A 19,833-nucleotide genomic window follows, 5' to 3' on the forward strand; every position below is an offset into this window, starting at 1 on the left:
ATAGTAGTCCCTGGCCGGGGGTGGGCAGGGTGGCTCCAAGCAGAAATACACTAAAGAACCGTGAGTCATTATGGTGATGGGGGCCAGCTATCTACCTTAGCTTGAATTTTAGACAGATTTTGTTAGATAGAATGAGTGAGTTGTGTAACTGATGCAAAAAATTACATGTGCACATATGTGATCTAAATCAAAGATCTGTTCAAAGAGTGGTATGCCACACCACTACTTGGATTTACATCCCTAACTCATTTTTACAGGCCACTTCTGTAACTCATAGCTCTAAAATGGCTTGGTCTAGAACAGAGGTGGGCAAACTATGGCCCATGGGACCATCCGGCCCAGCCTGGCCCTTGAGCTCCTGGCCAGGGAGGCTAGCCCCCCTCCCCGCAGCCTCAGCTCACTGTGCCACCAGCACTCTGGGCAGCGTGGCTGGTTGACGCCAGGAAGTGCAGCGGCATGGCTGCTAGTCCTGCCTCTCTGAGCGGCATGGGAAGAGGACACGGAGTGTGGGGGCTGGATAAGGGGCAGGGAGCAGTTGGATGGAACAGAGGTTCAAGGAGGGCAGGCGGGGGACTGGGAGCGGTTTGATAGGAGTGGGAGTCCTGGGGGCAGACAAGGAGCAGTGGGTAGTTGGATGGGGCGGATGGGGAACGGGGGGGGTTGGACAGGTGTGGGAGTCCTGGGGGGCCTGTTGGGGGTGTGGATATGGGTTGGGGCAGTCAAGGGACAGGGAGCAGAGGGGTTGGATGGGGGTGGGGTCCCAGGGGGGCAGGCATTGGTGGGGGTCCTGGGAGGGGGCAGTCAGGGGAAAAGGAGCAAGGAGATGGGTTGGAATTCTGAGGAGAGCAGGAAGTGGCAGATAGGGGGTGGGGGCCAGGCTGTTTGGGGAGGCACAGCCTTCCCAGCCCTCCATACAGCAATGTGGCCCTCAAGGCAGAAAGTTTGCCCACCCCGGTCTAGAAACTACACACGTACTTGTTGTGGTGGGCGACAAATGCCTTTTGGTGAATGTGTGGGGCCAGTGCGGGGGGTGTGAGCGATGGTTGTGAGTGTACAGAGAGCACACGGGCCGTATAGAGATTTATAACCATAACTTACCTGGCCGTCTGCTGCTGCTAGCACCTGCTGGACTGAGGCCGAGGTGAGGGGCGTGTGGGGCGGAATAGAAGAGCGGAGGGAGTCGAGGGAGACAAGCGCCCAGGTGAGGCGATGGGGTGGGCTACAACGTGAGGCGGGGTGGGCCGGTGGCGCGGGTTAGGGCACGCGCACATGTACCTTCCGTAGTGCCGCTTTAAGAGCCCGCACCCGGCCACTCAGGAGCGCGCCCCGTAGCCAATCAGGACGCTGTAGCGGCGCGAGCGGGGCTGAGGCGTGTCCAATGGCGGGCGGCGGAGGGCGGTGCGGGCGTCCGGGGCACTATTGTTGATGAGGCACACGGAGCAGGCGGGTCGGCTGTTGGCAGCGCGAGGGGCCTTGCGCTCGGGGAGGGGGGGTGCGAGGTGTTTACACCCCCTTGAGGAGCCGTCCGCGGTCTCTCCCGACGCCCCGCTTCCCGGAGCTGGACACGCAATGTCCCACCAGCGCGTGAGGCGCAATGGCTCCCCCACGCCTGCTACCTCCTTGGGGGGGGGAGGAGGGGCAGCCGTGGCGGCAGGCGGGGGAGCGGGCAGCCGCCTGCAGCCCATGCGGGCCACGGTGCCCTTCCAGCTCAAGCAGCAGCAGCAGCAGCAACATGGCAGCCCCACGAGGAGCGGCGGCGGCGCCGCGAGCGCCGCAGGCGGGGGTCTCTCACGCGCGGCGCCTGCCTCGCGCAGCACCAGCCCCACGCGCGCAGCGCCCCCGAACGGCGGCGGCAGCGCGCGCGCCGGCCCCGCGGTGGCCACGCAGACGCCCGGGGGAGGGGGCGGCAGCGGCCCCGCCGCCTCTGCCTCCTCGCGTGGCAGCCCGGGAGCGCGTGGGAGCCCCCCGCGCCCTCACCAACTGCCGCCCCCTCCTCCCCCGCCGCCCCCTCCTCCGCCAAGCTCTGTTCTCTCCCCCTGCGCCTCCCCCGCCCCGCCCTTGCCGGAGGGCAGTGCCAGTGCCTCGGCTGGCAGGGTCCGGCATCGCCAGCGGCGGCGCTCCCCAGAGCAGGGCAGGAGCTCCCCGGAGAGGAAGAGCCCCAGCTCCCCCGTCTGCAAAGGTGAGTGAGGGCCGGGGGGCAATGGAGACCCTAGTGAGGAGGCCCTGGGGCGCAGCCTTGCTGACCCCCTTCGTCTGCGGGATGATGGTGTGACAGCGGGGCGCTGCATGACAGGGGGTGGCAGGAAGGCCCTATGTCTGCGGGTGGGCACAGTGGTAGCCAGGGGAGGGGGGGGGAATGGTGGCTGGGGACCCTGTCAGGTGGAAAGGGGTGGTTGGCTTGGGCATTGGAAACACGGGTCATGGCGGCGATGGTGGCTGGGACCCCCAAGTGGTAGGGAGTGGTCCGTGTGGGGCAATGGAAATGTGGGTTGTGGTGGCTCAGTCTGTGTGGTTAGGGTGGGTAGGAGATGCAGCCTCTGGGGGTGATGGCAGTGCTTGGCCCAATGTGGCTGCACTGAGTGGTGAAGTGCCACTGCATCCAAGGTGGTAGTGGAAACTTTTTCTGTCAGGGTATGTTATACACCGCAATTAAAAACCTGCAGCTGGCCCATACCAGCTAACTCAGGCTTGCAGGGCTTGGGCTAAGGTGCTGTTTATTATGGTGTAGTTGTTTGAGCTTGGGCTGGAGCCTGGGACCCCTCAAAGGAGTCAGCTGGCGTGAGCCAGCCACAGATTTTTACTTGCCATGTAGACATATCCTTGGATGTTCCAGCTCCTCATTCTATCACTTGCTGCAGAGGAAAGTATTGTTTAGTGTGGGCTTGAAACTCAGGACATTCTGTGTTCTATGCCTGGTTCCTCCCCTGACTTAAGTGTCTTTGAGCAAGTCACTTGAGAATCAGACAAAGTGATGTCTGTCTGTAATTTGGGAGTAATGATTTTTGCTTTGGTGGCAGAGGGGGACATGATTAACTTCTTGAACAGCAATTTACGTACTTAAAGTGCTGTGTAAGAACAAGTGCTGTGTATTTCTGGAGGGCAGAGGAGGTTTGGGAGGGTGAGGAAAGGATAGGGATGCGCTCAGACTTGTCTGACTTCAGGACTAGTTTAACTTCACTTATTGGCTTGCTGTAATGTTTATGTAGTGAATGGCTGATGCCACTATTACTCTTTTCACTTGCTAGTTCTATCATCTTTCAGTTACAGAGTGGCAGTATTTTTTTTACGCCGTTCTTAGTATTTACAGAAAGCAAAAAGCATAGAGGGAGAAGAAAATGAGATAAAATACTCAGCCCTTCTGTAGAACGCTGGCTCCCAAACAGGAGTCCAGGGCCCCGTGGGGTCCCTGAGCAGGTTTCAGGGAGTCCACCAAGGACTGAGCTTGAGCCCCACTATTTCCACCCCCTGACGCATATCAATGGGCCACCCAGCCTTTCTGGGTTGGGGGGCGGATGCAACCAAAAATTGCAGCGTCACTGCAGAAGAGGCACCTCCCCCTGCCATGAGAAGGGGTTGCTTCCCGACAATGGCTCCATAAGCAGGCAGCAGCTAGCCAAGGAGATACACCAGTGCTCTGCCATACTACTACATCAGCAGTTCAGGGAGCAGGGCCAAAAGGAAGGTAGAAATCTGGGGGGGCAGCGGCACATGACTCTGTGTGCCCCCACTGCCCCATGTATCGCCTCTGATTGGCGGTTTTCTGGTTTATCGATTTAAGTTTAGGGGTCCTTGAGTAAAAAACGGTTTTGAACCACTGCTGTAGATTACTCGTCCCAATTCAGACCCATGAGCTGTGTGATACTTGCAAACAGTTGTCTGGATTCTAAGATTGCACTGGGACCATACAAAGGGAACAGTGAAAACTCCTTGATTTCCATCATAGTGCTGCTGCCCATGAGTCTGTGATCAGGAGGAGATAATTGAAGTATTAATTTTAGGCTACTCAAAATGTTTTAAATGCCTGTGCAGTGCCTCTCTCACTAACTGCCACCAGTGTCAGCCCTGCAGAATGATGTGTGTGCAGGGGAGTGATGACAAACTTTCAATATAATGAAGCATTTTGGGAACAGCACATGCTACTATTAGTAAATTGTGTAGATAATTAAAATACATTTCCTAGGAAACGAAAACTTAAGGGATATGTAGAAGCTGAAGATGGTACTAGATGCTTGCATATTCAGTTTTGTATTGGCTTAAATAGTTTGTATGCGGGAGCGTTCCTCATAGTTTAGTTTGTGTAGGCTGAACTTATTATATATACCAAGGGCTCTTTGCATCCCTGCATTCCCCCCCCCCCCCAAGCTCCTTTATGCTTCTCTCCCATACCTCCCCCCCCCCCCCCCCGCAACTTCCCATCTCCTTGTTGGGGGAAGTTGGAGGGACCTCAGAAGGAGGGATACAGAGCCCCTGTCATCGAGGGCATGGGGGGGGAGTGGGAATGACCGTGTAAACAGAGGTGCTGGTATTGGGAAGAGAATGGGGGATCCTGGTATGGGAGCAGGGGGAATGGAGGGACATACAACTCCTGGCAGGGGGAGATTATGGGAGACATTAATGGGTGCCGTGAATGTAGTTGTTTTGAATGATCTATAGACCATTACAAAGATGCTTGAGGCTCTGGCTATGCTAATAAGCCAGCAGGGCCTTCATGTGTCCCTGTTTTCTCTCTTTCCATTTTCTGACCACCACCCCTCTGCCCCAAATAAAATCAGTAGAGTGTGGCCATTGATGCCTAGAATATTCCCTGTGATCTTGGAATTAATTGGATGTGGTGTTCAAAAGTTATCACATTACAGATGCAGAGAAGTGTTATTGAATTGAATGTAAAAAAACTCAGCCTGAAAAAGTGTGAGGGAGTATTTATAATTATTTTTCCCTACAAGACTGTGAAGCATGCAACAAGTTATGGCTACTGAAGTTGTTACTGTCTCATGAAGTTGCTTGTGCTGATCCACACTATAGAATTCGTTTCTCAATAGTAGTAATTTTCAATTCTTTCACCTCCCCCAGACTGAAAGCCTCATTTTGTTCAATGTTTCTCTTATCTGGCCAGGGGAGATATACAAGATTGCTTCTGAACCTGTGTTTCAGGTGGCAGTGTACAGTCCTTTATCAGACCATTAGACAGAAGCACAGTCCTGTCTGCAGTCTTCAGTTCCCTAGTCTAGAAAACTGATAAACTTTGCTGTCTATCTGGCTAATTTATTTTGTTTACATAAGAATCAAGGTCTGGAAACATACCAATAACTTGGTCACTAATTGTACATATTTGTGCAAACATATCTTAAATATATAAAGGAACTACCTGTTCTCTATCAGGATGTGGAAACGCTTTGTACCATAACATGCTTTTAACCAGTAGCAAGTGTCTAAATATTTTAAACAGCAGCTTTTGTGTTGACTGGGAATTATGAAACCAAGCTCGTTTTTTATTATAGTTATTACTATTTATACTGAGTGGTCCATTACTTTATATATTGTTGGTAGTTACAATGAGTTGACTAGATTATTTTTCCCCTTGTGTAGGGGGAAAACATGGAGTATTGTTTACTGGTTTTACTAATAAAATTTGAGCTAGAGACCTGCAAACTACTTCGTGGTGTTGTTTAGTTAACCTACTGCTCAATAGTAATCTCAGCTTTCTAGCTTTCGGAACCGGTTAATGATGGCTTAAACTATTGCACCCACGATTGTAACCACAAGTTTTGGAGGTTAAAATGTGCCTTGGGGTTAGTCAAAATATATCTGCTTCTAAATTGAGATGCTACTTCATAACCTTTGTGCAATTTTCTACTAAAAGGTCTGATCTTTCTAGCAAGCAGCTGATGAGAAATTTTGAATGGGTAAGTTTGCTACAACCTGCTTGACTCAGTGTTTGACTAGGACTGATACTCAAAGCTTAGAAATATGACTAGCTGTCTTGATTTGTAGCTTAGGGATTTTGAACTGAGTTAGGTCTTAGATAAGGATTGACATTTAACTTGATTTGCTGTTCGATTTTTTTTTCTTAGTGACCGCTGTCTAGTTCTTCCTATGCATCTGACTTGTAAACTCAGAAGAAGTTGAGGTCCATCAGCTTTTACTCTCTTCTTGGCGTTAAGCCTTTTTCTGTGCTCCAGTTTGACTGGAGGCTAAGTGTTGGCATCACTCTTTGGAAAAAACCTTCAGATACTGGTCACCAGCCTTTGATTAAATGCTTCAGAGATCAGAAATGTATTAGGCACCAGATAGATAATTTTTCCTTCTCGTGAGAATGGCTCTTCGTAATTATGTCCGCTAGTAGCCTAGTTAGTAGCTGTATAAAATATATAATATAATATATTTTAGCCACATGTGATTGGTTTCTTGATTTTCATGTTTGTTTAGGTGAGAGTTCAATAGATCTTGGCTCCAGGACTCTTATTCTTAAATAGTATGAACAAAGTACCAGTGCACCAACAAAGATTTTGTTACCTTAATGGTGAATTAACTGCAACAGGGTGTACTTTTTCCATATATTTTTTTCCCTGCTGCTTTCACTGAGGACAAGAAATGTCTTTCTCCAACTCCCTCAGTCTAGATACTGATTAATTTGTTCACTTTATTCCCACTCTCTTGTCTCCTTCACAGTGTCCCCTTTCTTGGATTTTTATGTTTGGTAGAGCTGCTAGCTCCCTTTGCCCTGTCAGAACCGTGTATTATTATTCAGAGTAACCTGTGTTATAGTGCGATCTAGGAACTCCCACAAAGGAACATATTTTTTGTTGTGCTAGTCACTGTAAAAACAAACAACAGGTAAGACCATCTCTGTTCCAGAAAGCACACAGAAATAGACAAACAGAAAGAGGAGCCAACTGAAAGTTGGGTGAAGAAGGTTTAACGAAAAATGGCCAAGTTTAGTAGAATAAGCACGAGATGATTTTCCACTGTCCTAACCATTGACATACACTGCTTTTGGGAAGGCAGAGAGGTTCCTCTCAGAGCTCTTATTAGTGCCTTCTGTTGTTGTTGTTTTTTCCCCTTTATCTTCCATTCCTCTATGCTTAGCAGCAGTCTGGTAGGGGGAGAGAGTTCTTTTCTGGAACAGCAAAGGGAGGCTGTGGATGTTCTTAATACAGGAGCTGTTTTCACAGCATTTCTAAGCAATTGCAATGGTGTAGCCGGACCCAGAAGTAAGATCAATGGGGTGCAATGTCAACAAGTGACATTCTAATTTGGGGCCAAATTAATGATCTAGGAACAAGTTCTCACTATTCAGTATTCTAGTAACTTATCTCTCCCCGTTGAGACAGTGCCCCTCAATTATATCTTCTAACTGATTTGGCTGTTAGTACTAGAAGTGGGGAGAAAATGTGTGCTATTGGGGAACGTTGGCTTCCAAACTGTCACTAGAGATTAGAGTATCCTTTTGCCAAAAATGTCCCAGGGAGGACCCACTTCTGGGCATGTTACTTCTTTTTGCCTCCCATCCACATCTTCGGATTTCTCCAAACAGGGACTCCTAGTTTAAAACCACTCAGTTTCTCCAAGCGTTCACATGAAATGTGAGGGGGGATTTGATAGCTGCTTTCAACTACCTGAAAGGGGGTTCCAAAGAGGATGGCTCTAGACTGTTCTCAATGGTAGCAGATGACAGAACGAGGAGTAATGGTCTCAAGTTGCAGTGGGGGAGGTTTAGATTGGATATTAGGAAAAACTTTTTCACTAAGAGGGTGGTGAAACACTGGAATGCGTTACCTAGGGAGGTGGTAGAATCTCCTTCCTTAGAGGTTTTTAAGGTCAGGCTTGACAAAGCCCTGGCTGGGATGATTTAACTGGGAATTGGTCCTGCTTTGAGCAGGGGGTTGGACTAGATGACCTACTGGGGTCCCTTCCAACCCTGATATTCTATGATTCTATGACTGATCACCCCAGCTTTAAATTATTTGAACAGCCTATTTGACTCGGAAAAGTCTCTCTCTAGTCTCCCCTTCTGGCCCCTTCCAGAACCTTTTTTTAACACTTCTGATTAGCTTTGCTTCTTCAAGCCCTATTTGCAAGACACCTTGAGGATGCAGCTCATTAATCTGGAAATAACTCCGCTTGTTCAGGGAAGTGCATGCATGTGTATTCTACCAATCTAAAAGAAGTCAACTGCATGTTCACACCACTAATGCTTCCTGTGGTTCGCAAGCCAGTTGCGAGCAATGCCTTTTGGGTTGGTATCTGCTTCTTGGGTGTTTTGATTGGTAATCATCTCCTTAGACCATGTTCCCTATTGTTAAGAACTGTGGTCAGCAATACCACCTAGTGGGTCAGGTACAGGGGGCTGGCAGTAGTACATAGTGTTTCAAGTCCGGGGAGTTGGTGGAATGGGAACCTGGGTCCTCCCACTCCTCTGAGTTCCATCCCAGGGCCCTGAGGCAAGCCGTTCAGGGGTGTGATCTGGGCTACGGTATCACCCAGTTTACTCCCTGGGTTACTTCTATCATATCCTGGCCTCTCCAGAGGCAAAGTGAAAGCCTGGCTTACGGTCTGCACAGTACCCTCTTCCCCAAGAAGGAGGTCAAGAGATTGCCTTCCCCACTTAGGAGCAGCAGCTCCCCATCTCTTCTGTAGTGACTAGTAGTTCTGAGTTGAGGTTGGCTTCACGGCAATATGAGATTCCTGTTGGATGCCCGTAGAGCTGCCACTGCAGGTCTGCTCCCTTGCGCAAACTGCCATGACTGAGCTGTGCTGCGTCCTTTTAAGATACACACCCGTTGAGAGCACACCCAGCATGTGTGGCTGGGTGGAGTCTCCTGTGACCAGAGCTACTCCTTAACCTGTTGTTCCCCAGTGTGGGATTTGTACACCATCACAGGTGTTTATGAACTTAGTGGTCATTTTTGATAGCCAGACAGAGAAAGGAAAGCATCCAGGTACACTACTATCTAGATGATAGTGAAGCCTTACTTTTTACAAGGTTGTAGCGGTCCTTAAGTGTAGTGCAATGCTGGTATTATATCTTCATGGTTTCATCATGAATTGCCAGAAGAGTTCCCTGATTTCATGTCACAAACTTCTCTTTAGGATCATTCTTGACCCAACCTCACTCTTGTTTCACTTCTCGAAGAAAAAAGTTGTGGAAATAAGCTTCTTCAGACTGCTGAGGAGCCAGTTGTAAGTAAATAGGGATTATGGTAGCACAAGTAGATTTATGGTTCCTTTGCACCATACACCACCTTCACGGCTTCATCCAATGGGAAGATTAGAAGTTGCTCCTACAAGTGACACACCCAGGTTTGACCGACCAATTTGGTCACTTTACCAAGTAGACAGAGGGAATATTCCTATAGTTTAAATAATTATTACACTGCTTTTGAAGATGGATACATACAGTTCTCTGGAAGTTTTTTTTCCCCTTGCCTGGAGCATATATTTCTATTGTTTGCTGCTACTTTTCAGTAGTTAGATGGAGGGAGCAGTAGGTATCCACCCAAAGGTGATTAAAATTACAAGAAGGAGAGCTAACCCTACCTTGATTTTTTTGAGGCCTATAACTTCCTTTTTTCTTGTATAGTAAAAGCTTTGTTATCCGGTATGTTGGGGGGAATGGGAGTGCCAGTTAATCAAAAATTCCAGTTAACTGAATTATACTTACCAATGGAATACCAATTTTTAAAGAATTAAAAGACAATAAAATGAATAACGTATAAAATAGTATACAGGTACTCACCAATCCAGTAGTGATACTGCATTGCAGAGTAGTTGGTTTCTTGAAGCACTTAGGTGTATATGGGTAAAGTTTTCTATACAGTAGGTTATTTTATGACAGACACTACATATCACTATGGGCAGCGCATGGCATACACCCAGATCACTAAAAATACATAACACTAAAACTATACTGAACATAATTTAATCTTTCTTTGATGATTCAGAAGGCACTTCAGGATCTTGCAGTACCTCTGGGTCATCATTATCAACATCAATTATCATTGTAGATGTAGAAGTTGTAGGAGATTGGGCTGAATCTGTAATGACCCTATGACACACCCTGGAAGCTGCTTTTTTGAATAAATCCCTGATATCAGCTTGCTTACTTTACTTCTACTACAAAAGAGGCAGAAGACGAGTGCAGAAAATGCAATTACATAGCCTCCTGGGCAGCATAGTAGTCCTGGTTACTAGATTGAAGATTTGTATTGGGAGATATCAGAAATGCCGGTTAATAGAGCTTTCCGGTTGATTAAGTGCCAGATAACACAGCTTTTACTATAGTTAAACTGCTTCATTACATTTGGGTAGAATGAAGAGGTTTATTGTGTCAGTTATAATTGATTGGGAACTCAAATCATCTGTTCCAGTATAATTGTTTTTGTATACTTGTACTGGCTATGTGGCTTAAATGTTGGCTTGCTAATTACTTACCTACTGCTGAAGACTTGATGCCAATGTGTACTTAGTCTTGTGTGTGTTGCACAAAATAAGTTTTTATTAAGCTGTAATGTCCTAAAACATGAAAATTAAAAAAAAAATGTTGGCATCTTTTTTTAATAAGGTTCAGGAAGTAAGCACTTCATCTTATCTTAAAAGTCTGAAACTAAAGTTTCAGTAGCACTTTTTGCAGGAACATGCAAGTATAGGGTGACCATATTTCCCTATGCTGAATACAGGACATCTGGTAAAATTACTCATATTTAAGTGAGTTCAACAGCAATCAATTAGAACTATGCAGTACAAACGTTCAAGTTAACATTAAGTTGACTAAACCCCTGTTAAAAAGAAATACTAAGTAGTTGGATTATTTTAATTTACCTTCTTATCTTTAAGGCTCACATGGAGAGAGGTGTCACACACACCTCTCTCTCTCTCAAAAGATGGGGATGACCGACCAGCACTCTCTGCCCTCCATGCCTGGCTGGGCCCCCGGTATGGACCTGCCTCTCCTGGTACCTGGCACCGCGTGTTTCAGAGGCAACACATGGGGTGCAGGTGGTGTGCCAAGCAGGGTCACATGCCTCCCCTCCCCAGATTTCTGTCAGGGTTCACACCAGAATGTGGCTAGCAGCAGCCTTTTGGCACGTGCGGGAGGGAAGGGACAGCAGCTGCTTCCATCAGGAAGGGGAAAGGATGACCTGGCTAGTGTCTTTGCAGAGCTCGTGTGTTTGTGTGCCCCATGTTGTCGTGTCCGTCCCCTCACCCCCACCCCCGGCTTCCTCCTGTGGTTAAGACCTGAGGATGCATTGTGCAACAGGGCCCAGGGAACTTGACTGTAGGGGCTTCAGTGACCCAGCCTGATAGGTGGCTCAGCATGGGAGGGTGCCTAGGGGACAGGATGGAGCAGCCCCACACTCTCTGGGGGCAGGACTCGGGGTGGGGGGGCTGAAGAGCTAAGCCCCTGCCTAAGCGCTGCTGTGCAGCCTGCAGGGTTGGGGTGCAGACAGGCTGGAAATTGCTTCCACTCCCTCCCCCCGCCACTACAGAGCTTAGCTGAGGGGCAGAGAGGCTTCCCTGTGCCAGCGCTGTGTGGGGCTTTGGCACATGAAGGGCTCGGCTCCTCCTAGCCAGTGTCCCGGGCTGGAGTGTCTTGGGTTTTCCCGGGGCGCCAGCCCAGCCAGAGACGGGGCGAAGGAAGGAGCCTGCTGGCCAGGCTGTTGGTGAGCTGAGTGCTCTGACCAGGGGCTGGTTCTCCGCACAGCACTGGGAGCAGGATGCATCCCACTGGAGGGGGAGGGATATGGAGGAGCAGCGGGGCTTGGGGGAGGCGGGGGGGGGGAAACATGGCAAGGACAGTGAGAGGGAGAGCACGTAAAGGGCAGATGGGTGGACAGCAGAGGTGACACTTAACTGGCTGCCACATGCACCAGCCACCGCAGCTGACAGTGCGCAGCCAGTGCCTGCGGGAAACGGGATGGGGTGGGGCCCTGCTGGCTGAGAGCCAACATGCAACAAAAGCTGCGCTGATAGACCAGCAGGGGGAGCTGCTGGCCCTGCGTGTTGCATCTTTGACCCACCCCTAGCCTTACACAACCACCTCCATTATCTGCCATTGGACCCCCCGACTCACCACTGGTGGGCAGTTGTCTGGTGAGCAGGGATCCGGCCAGCAGCAGGAGCTGCCAGTACTGATGGGGAGGAGACAGAAAATATGGGACAATTTGCCTGTTTTTTAAGAAAAAGTCAGGACGCTTGCAGGAGGGCTTAAATACGGGACTGTCCTTTTAAAAATGGGACATCTGGTCACCCTATGCAAGTAGCTTAGATTCCAAGAACTAATAAAGATAACTTAATGTTACATTATAAATATGCCTTTTTAAAAAGTGTATTTTCCAATTCTTACAGCTGTGTTAGCAGCTGGAAAATGTGATACCTGTCTTTGTGATGCATTGGCTGGCAGATGTCCTAGTTTAGGTGACCCCATTATTGGGGGGGGAGGAGGTGGAAGAAAATACCCCAGTGTAAAGTAAATGTACTGAATTTCATTTTTATGGAAGAGGAATGTTGCCCTTATAAATTCTGACTGACTTGTATACACACATAATTTGCCAGTAGTCTTTATAATAAAAAGTTGACCAATTTAGAGTAGAAAGATAAACTGAATGTGCTTGAAAAATAATGAAAATCACAAATTAGTACTTCTCAAGATAAAAGAAAAGAGCATCAAGAAAGTTGCCAGGATGCTAAGTACAAGGCAATGTATTGCTGCTTAGGGAAGTTAAATTCTTTATAAAATAAGGATCTTTAATATGTGTGGTTTGTTTCCCTGAAGGTTTTTGAAGGCAGAAGCAGTAACTCTTTTTTGTCAAATTACAAGCATTTTATTTGTAATAAATAATCCTCCCCTTCAAATACAATAGAACCTCAGAGTTACAAGCACTTCGGGAATTGAGATTGTTTTTAACTCTGAACAAAACATTTTGGTTCTTTAAAAAGTTTACAGCTGAACATTGACTTAATGCAGCTTTACCATGCAGAAGAAAAATGCTGCTTTTAATCATCTTAATTTAAATGAAGCAAGCATAGTAAAAGTTTACTTACCTTTCAAACTCCGCCCCCCCCCTTTTTTTTAGTAGTTTAACACAGTATTGTACTGTATTTGCTTTTTTTTCCTTCTTTTCCCCCCCTCTGCTGCTGCCTGATTGCACACTTCTGCTTCAAAAGTGGTGTATGGTGACTGGTCAGTTCGTAACTTTGGTGTTTGTAAAAGGTGTCTGAGGTTCTACTATAGTTAAACTATTAAATATTTCAAGAATGCTCCTCGGTGCTTTCTGCAAACTTGATCCCATGTGTGAGTATGTTTGAGGCTCTGTACACAGTGGCACTGTAGGACTGAACTCTGTGGCAGCAACCCCACATTTCACAGCAATGCTAATTTCTTCTGTGGCCATGAAATATCCTCATTCCCATCCCATCTGTCCCACACAGATACCCACAGCTATAGTTTATGGTTGAAAATACGCATTGGTAGATGTAAAACTTGTTTTCTACTGCAATTTATTTTCGTGGATTTTTAAGGCTGGAAGGGACCTTTGTGATCATAGAGTCTGACCTCCTGTATAACGCAGACCATAGAATTTCCCGGAATTCCTATTTGAACTAGAGCACATATTTTAGAAAAACATCTGATCTTGATTTAAAAGTTACTAGTATTGGAGAATCTGCTTCACCCTTTGGGAAGTATTTCTTATGGTTAATTATTGTCAGAGTAGCAGCCATTAGTCTGTATCTGCAAAAAGAAAAGGAGTACTTGTGGCAGCTTAGAGACTAACAAATTTATTTGAACATAAGCTTTCATGAGCTACAGCTCACTTCATCAGATGCATGCAGTGGAAAATACAGTGGGGAGATTTATATACACAGAGAACATGAAACAATGGGTGTTACCATACACACTGTAACAAGAGTGATCAGGTAAGATGAGCTATTAGCAGCAGGAGAGTGGGGGGGGGGGGGAACCTTTTCTAGTGATGATCAAGGTGGGCCATTTCCAGCAGTTGACAAGAATGTCTGAGGAACTGTGTGTGTGGGGGGGGGGGGGGATAAACATGGGGAAATAGTTTTACTTTGTGTAATGACACATCCACTCCCAGTCTTTATTCAAGCCTAAGTTAATTGTATCCAGTTTGCAAATTAATTCCAATTCAGTAGTCTCTCATTGGAGTCTGTTTCTGAAGTTTTTTTTGTTGAAGAATTGCCACTTTTAAGTCTGTAATCGAGTGACCAAAGAGATTGAAGTGTTCTCCGACTGGTTTATGAATATTATAATTCTTGACATCTGATTTGTGTCCATTTATTCTTTTACGTAGAGACTGTCCAGTTTGACCAATGTACATGGCAGAGGGGCATTGCTGGCACATGATGGCATATATCACATTTGTAGATGTGCAGGTGAACGAGCCTCTGATAGTGTGGCTGATGTGATTAGGCCCTGTGATGGTGTCCCCTGAATAGATATGTGGACACAGTCGGCAACGGGCTTTGTTGCAAGGATAGGTTCCTGGGTTAGTGTTTTTATTGTGTGATGTGTAGTTGCTGGTGAGTATTTGCTTCAGATTGGGGGCCTGTCTGTAAGCAAGGACTGGCCTGTCTCCCAAGATCTGTGAGAGTGATGGGTCGTCATTCAGGATAGGTTGTAGATCCTTGAAGATGTGCTGGAGGGGTTTTAGTTGGGGGCTGAAGGTGATGGCTAGTGGTGTTCTGTTATTTTCTTTGTTGGGCCTGTCCTGTAGTAGGTAACTTCTGGGTACTCTTCTGGCTCTACATTCTGTTTCTTCACTTCAGCAGGTGGGTATTGTAGTTGTAAGAATACTTGATAGAGATCTTGTAGGTGTTTGTCTCTGTCTGAGGGGTTGGAGCAAATGTGGTTGTATTGCAGAGCTTGGCTGCAGACAATGGATCGTGTGGTGTGGTCTGGATGAAAGCTGGAGGCATGTAGGTAGGAATAGCGGTCAGTAGGTTTCTGGTATAGGGTGGTGTTTATGTGACCATCACTTATTAGGACTGTAATATCTAGGAAGTGGATCTCTTGTGTAGGCTGGTCCAGGCTGAGGTTGATGGTGGGGTGGAAATTGTTGAAATCATGGTGGAATTCCTCAAGGGCTTCTTTTCCCTGGGTCCAGGTGATGAAGATGTCATCAATGTAATGCAAGTAGAGTAGTGGCATTAGGGGACGAGAGCTGAGGAAGCATTGTTCTAAGTCAGCCATAAAAGTGTTGGCATACTGTGGGGCCATGCGGGTACCCATAGCAGTGCCGCTGATTTGAAGGTATACATTGTCCCCAAATGTGAAATAGTTATGGGTGAGGACAAAGTCACAAAATTCAGCCACCAGGTTGGCCGTGACATTATAGGGGATAATGTTCCTGACGGCCTGTAGTCCATCTTTGTGTGGAATGTTGGTGTAGAGGGTTTCTACATCCATAGTGGCCAGGATGGTGTTTTCAGGAAGATCACTGATGGACTGTAGTTTCCTCAGGAAGTCAGTGGTGTCTCAAAGGTAGCTGGGAGTGCTGGTAGTGTAGGGCCTGAGGAGGGAGTCTACATAGCCAGACAATACTGATGTCAGGGTGCCAATACCTGAGATGATGGGGCGTCCAGGATTTCCAGGTTTATGGATCTTGGGTAGCAGATAGAATACCCCAGGTTGGGTTCTAGCTGTGTGTCTGTGCGGATTTGTTCTTGTGCTTTTTCAGGGAGTTTCTTGAGCAGATGGTGTAGTTTCTTTTGGTAACCCTCAGTGGGATTAGAGGGTAATGACTTGTAGAAAGTGGTGTTGGAGGGCTGCCTAGCAGCCTCTTGTTCATATTCCGACCTATTCATAATGACGACAGCACCTCCTTTGTCAGCCTTTTTGATTATGATGTCAGAGTTGTTTCTGAGGCTGTGGATGGCATTGTGTTCTGCATAGCTGGGGTTATGGGGCAAGTGATGATGCTTTTCCACAATTTCGGCCCATGCACGTCAGCGGAAGCACTCTATGTAGAAGTCCAGTCTGTTTCGACCTTCAGGAGGAGTCCACCCATAATCCTTCTTTTTGTATTCTTGGTAGGAAGGTCTCCGTGGGTTAATATGTTGTTCAGAGGTGTGTTGGAAACATTCCTTGAGTCGGAGACGTCGAAAATAGGATTCTAGGTCACCACAGAACTGTATCATGTTTGTGGGGGTGGAGGGGTAGAAGGAGAGGCCCCAAGATAGGACAGATTCTTCTGCTGGGCTAAGAGTATAGTTGGATAGATTAACAATATTGCTCGGTGGGTTAAGGGAACCACTGTTGTGGCCCTTTGTGGCATGTAGTAGTTTAGATAGTTTAGTGTCCCTTTTCTTTTGCAGAGAAGCAAAGTATGTGTTGTAAATGGCTGGTCTAGTTTTTGTAAAGTCCAGCCATGAGGAAGTTTGTGTGGAAGGTTGTTTTTTTTATGAGAGTTTCCAGTTTTGAGAGCTCATTCTTAATCTTTCCCTGTTTGCTGTAGAGGATGTTGATCAGGTGGTTCTGCAGTTTCTTTGAGAGTGTGTGGCACAAGCTGTCAGCATAGTCTGTGTGGTATGTAGATTGTAATGGATTTTTTACCTTCAGTCCTTTCGGTATGATGTCCATCTGTTTGCATTTGGAAAGGAAGATGTCGTGTCTGTATCTAAATTACTGAGCTTGGAGCCACCTCCTGCCTGTGTGCCCAGGGACCTTGAGAACCTGTATCGGACTTCAACTGGTTCTCCCTGATCTCCATGCTTTCCCAGCTCGTTAGTGTATGCTTTTGTCTCCACTACTTTTTTGCTGTAAGCAGGACTCTGTCTTTTGCTCTCCAGGTGCTCATGCTTGGAATAGCCAGGATTTTTCATTGTAATTAAATTAACTCCCCCTTGTGGGGAAAGCTACAGGACAAGAGGCAACTGAAAACAAACCCAGCATGATAGACTGGAAAACAAGTTGAGTACCTGGCTTCAGTGTAATACTGGATTCCTTGCCATCTTGAAAAATGCCAAATTATGTAGCCACCGAATCATTTCTTAGGGCACTGGCAGATTGAATAGAACAAGTAACAGCTCTTCTTTGAGTGCTGGTACCTATGAGTATTCCACTGTGCGTATGCATGCGCTACGTGTCCCTGGAGCCAGAGAGTTTTGAAAGCAGTGCCTGTTGGTCTACATTTGCACCCTAGCTCCCCTTGTACCTTCAACCAAGGAGACAAAAGGCAGGGCAGACTGACCGATTCTCCAGTTCCCTCTTGCAGCCACAGGGTTTGTGTTGGAACCTCCAGTATCCAAAGCTTCCCCTTTATTCCTTTTTCTGTGATCATATATATAGACTTCTGTAAATAGCATTTAGAGTTTTATCTGATAGTTTCTAGTTAGGTGTTCTCCTCTCCCCCATCCCCATGTATCTTTTGGGGGTTGTGTGCCATTCTTTTTCAACAACTGAAGTGCAGTAACAATGGACAAATGGGTGTTGAACCTCATCCATTCTGGCTATACAATAACATACTTTCCTACACCCTTCAAAACTTCCTTTCTCAGCCCTTTTTGGGCACCACTCTCACAAGAAGATTCTCAAACAAGAAGTAGAATCCCTCTTACAGTGGGGAGCGATAGGGCAGGTTCCTTTTCAGTACCAAGGGAGAGGTTTTTACTCAACTTAATTTCTGATACCAGAAAAGAAGGCCAGTTGGAGACCAATTTTTGGTCTTTGTCATCTCAACTCTTTTGTTTGCAAAGTCAAGTTTCACATGGTCACATTGGCATCTGTAATTCCATCCTTGGAAAAAGACGTGGTTTACAGCTCTCGACATGAAGGATGCCTACTTCCATGTGGACATTCATCCTGCTCACAGATTCTTTCTCAGATTCATACTGGACTCTGACCCCTTTCAATACAAAGTACTCCCTATTGGCATTGATACTGCCCGTAGGGTCTTGACCAAGGTGTTCTCCGTAGTAGCAGCCTATATCAGATGCTGTGGTTTCACGGTCTTCCCCTAACTTGACGATTGGCTCCTTGTTGCCAAGTAACACCAAGAGGCTTATGCATCAACTTTGACAATGCTGCAACTTCTCTTTGGGGGTCAGCGTAAACACCAAAAAGTTCATCCTCACTCCTATGCAGACTAGTTTAAATTCAGTCAGAGAAAGGGCTTACTTGCAAAGGGACAGGTTTCAGACATAGACCAGATCATAAGCAGTCCTTAAGTACCTATCAAGATTTCCTGTCTCTCCTTGGTCATATGGCTTTGTGATTTATGTCACACCATATGCCTGGCACCACCTTCGGTGCCTACAGGTGTGGCTTCAAACAGTGTATTCGCTAAACCAGCAGTCCATGAACACCATAGTGAGTGTTCCTGCCAAAGTGATGTGATATCCCTGCCAGGTATGCGTGGGCATTCTCTTCTATGCCTCCTCACTGGATAGCATGGTAATTACAGATGCTTTATGGCAAATCAGTGCAGAAAAGACCCAGGCTGTAGACATTTGTCAATTTGTCCGGGGTGTTCTACCCTGCCACCTCCCTCAAGGGAATTCTCCCTTAGGGGAGGAAGGCCAGCACTCCAAATCAGATTGTTCCCCCCCCCCCCCCAGTATATTTTAACTGAGGATAGACTTCCAATCAAGAGCATATTGAGTATTGTAAACTATTCTTATGGTAACCACAGATACCCAAGGCAACCTATGACTATATCTTCCCTCTGTGGGAAAGTATAATAGTGGGATAAGTTTTTCCTGCCACACCTAAGACTTCTATAGAATTGGGTTGCAATTCCTTCTTGCTGCTGTGGGTCACCATGCCCTAATGTCCAGATTATTGTTCCCATCTTCTTCTGCAGGTTGCCAGGCCCTCACCACCCCCTCCACCTCATTTCCCTTGCAGATCCCTATTGAATAAGGGGAGGAACAGCAGCCCAGGTGTAGAAGAACTGGTAGGCTTTTAGATGCCTTTTGGTCCCCAATATTTGTCATCCCTTCCTTCCTCAAGCCACCATTTTATAAGGGTAGAAGGTTCCTCAGTGTACACCAAAGTTTATTCTGGCATCACTAACAAAGATAAGTATGCCTGTTTCCTTGGTGGTCAGGGACTTGTCACTTCTAACTGAGAGGTTTTGTTGTGTTGTTTTTGTTTACCTTAGAGTGGCCCTTTCACTATACAGGCTGTTCAAAGGTAGCCAAGTCTAGACAGGCATCATCTCAGCCCTCTCCTTCGGACGTGACCACTATCAGAGCCAACAATATAAAGAAATAAACCAAAATGAACTTGTCATCTGAATCTAAGTGCTCCCTGCATGCTTTCACAAGCAATACTAATATGGGTAAGGAGTATTGCAAGGTTTCTCTCCGACTTAGACTTTTTTTTAAGGGCTCTTTTTTTGAGGAAGAGGAGGAGTCAGGACATGCAGACAGTCATCCTAACTCTCCCATGATTGGGAGCAATGGAACCTATCCCGTCCCTACAGAGGAAACAGGGCATTTACTCCATATTGTTTCTAGTCCAATAAAAGTTGGCTACAGAGCAGTTGTAGAACAGCTTGTATCTCAACAGCTCTATGAAGAAATAAATTCAAGGCAGATCTTCAAATGTACACTAGCTGCAATCAACATACAGGGCTTCATGATACACAAGTATATTTGAAAGGGCTTCATGACACAAGTATATTTGAAAGATACGTTCTCCATCTCCCAATTGGACAATTTCACAAATGCTTCCTATACTTTTGCTCTTAGAGCATAATTCTACCAGTACAGGTACTTGCCCTGAGGTTTAGCAACAGCACCGCAAGTTTGTATGAAAGTGTTAATAGCAGCTCTAAGACAGAAAGGGCAGGGGTGGGCGGGCATGTCTATCCC

The 19,833-nt window shown here is 46.7% G+C and overlaps 1 protein-coding gene across 6 annotated transcripts in view; it reads left to right on the forward strand.

Annotated features, from left to right (window-relative positions):
• Positions 1 to 1,402: 1,402 nt before the first annotated feature.
• Positions 1,403 to 19,833, forward strand: part of FAM117B (family with sequence similarity 117 member B) — a 118,029-nt gene continuing 99,598 nt past the window's right edge. For 5 of the 6 annotated variants that reach the window (XM_073306453.1, XM_073306451.1, XM_073306452.1 and 2 more), the window contains exon 1: positions 1,403 to 2,179. In XM_073306453.1, coding sequence (XP_073162554.1) covers positions 1,426 to 2,179 — 754 coding nt within the window. In that variant the 5' untranslated portion in view covers positions 1,403 to 1,425. The remainder of the gene's footprint in view (positions 2,180 to 19,833) is intronic. The other variant, XM_073306454.1, reaches the window with a different exon arrangement.

Source organism: Lepidochelys kempii, chromosome 11, assembly GCF_965140265.1.
Source record: "Lepidochelys kempii isolate rLepKem1 chromosome 11, rLepKem1.hap2, whole genome shotgun sequence".
NCBI classification, from domain to species: domain Eukaryota; kingdom Metazoa; phylum Chordata; order Testudines; family Cheloniidae; genus Lepidochelys; species Lepidochelys kempii.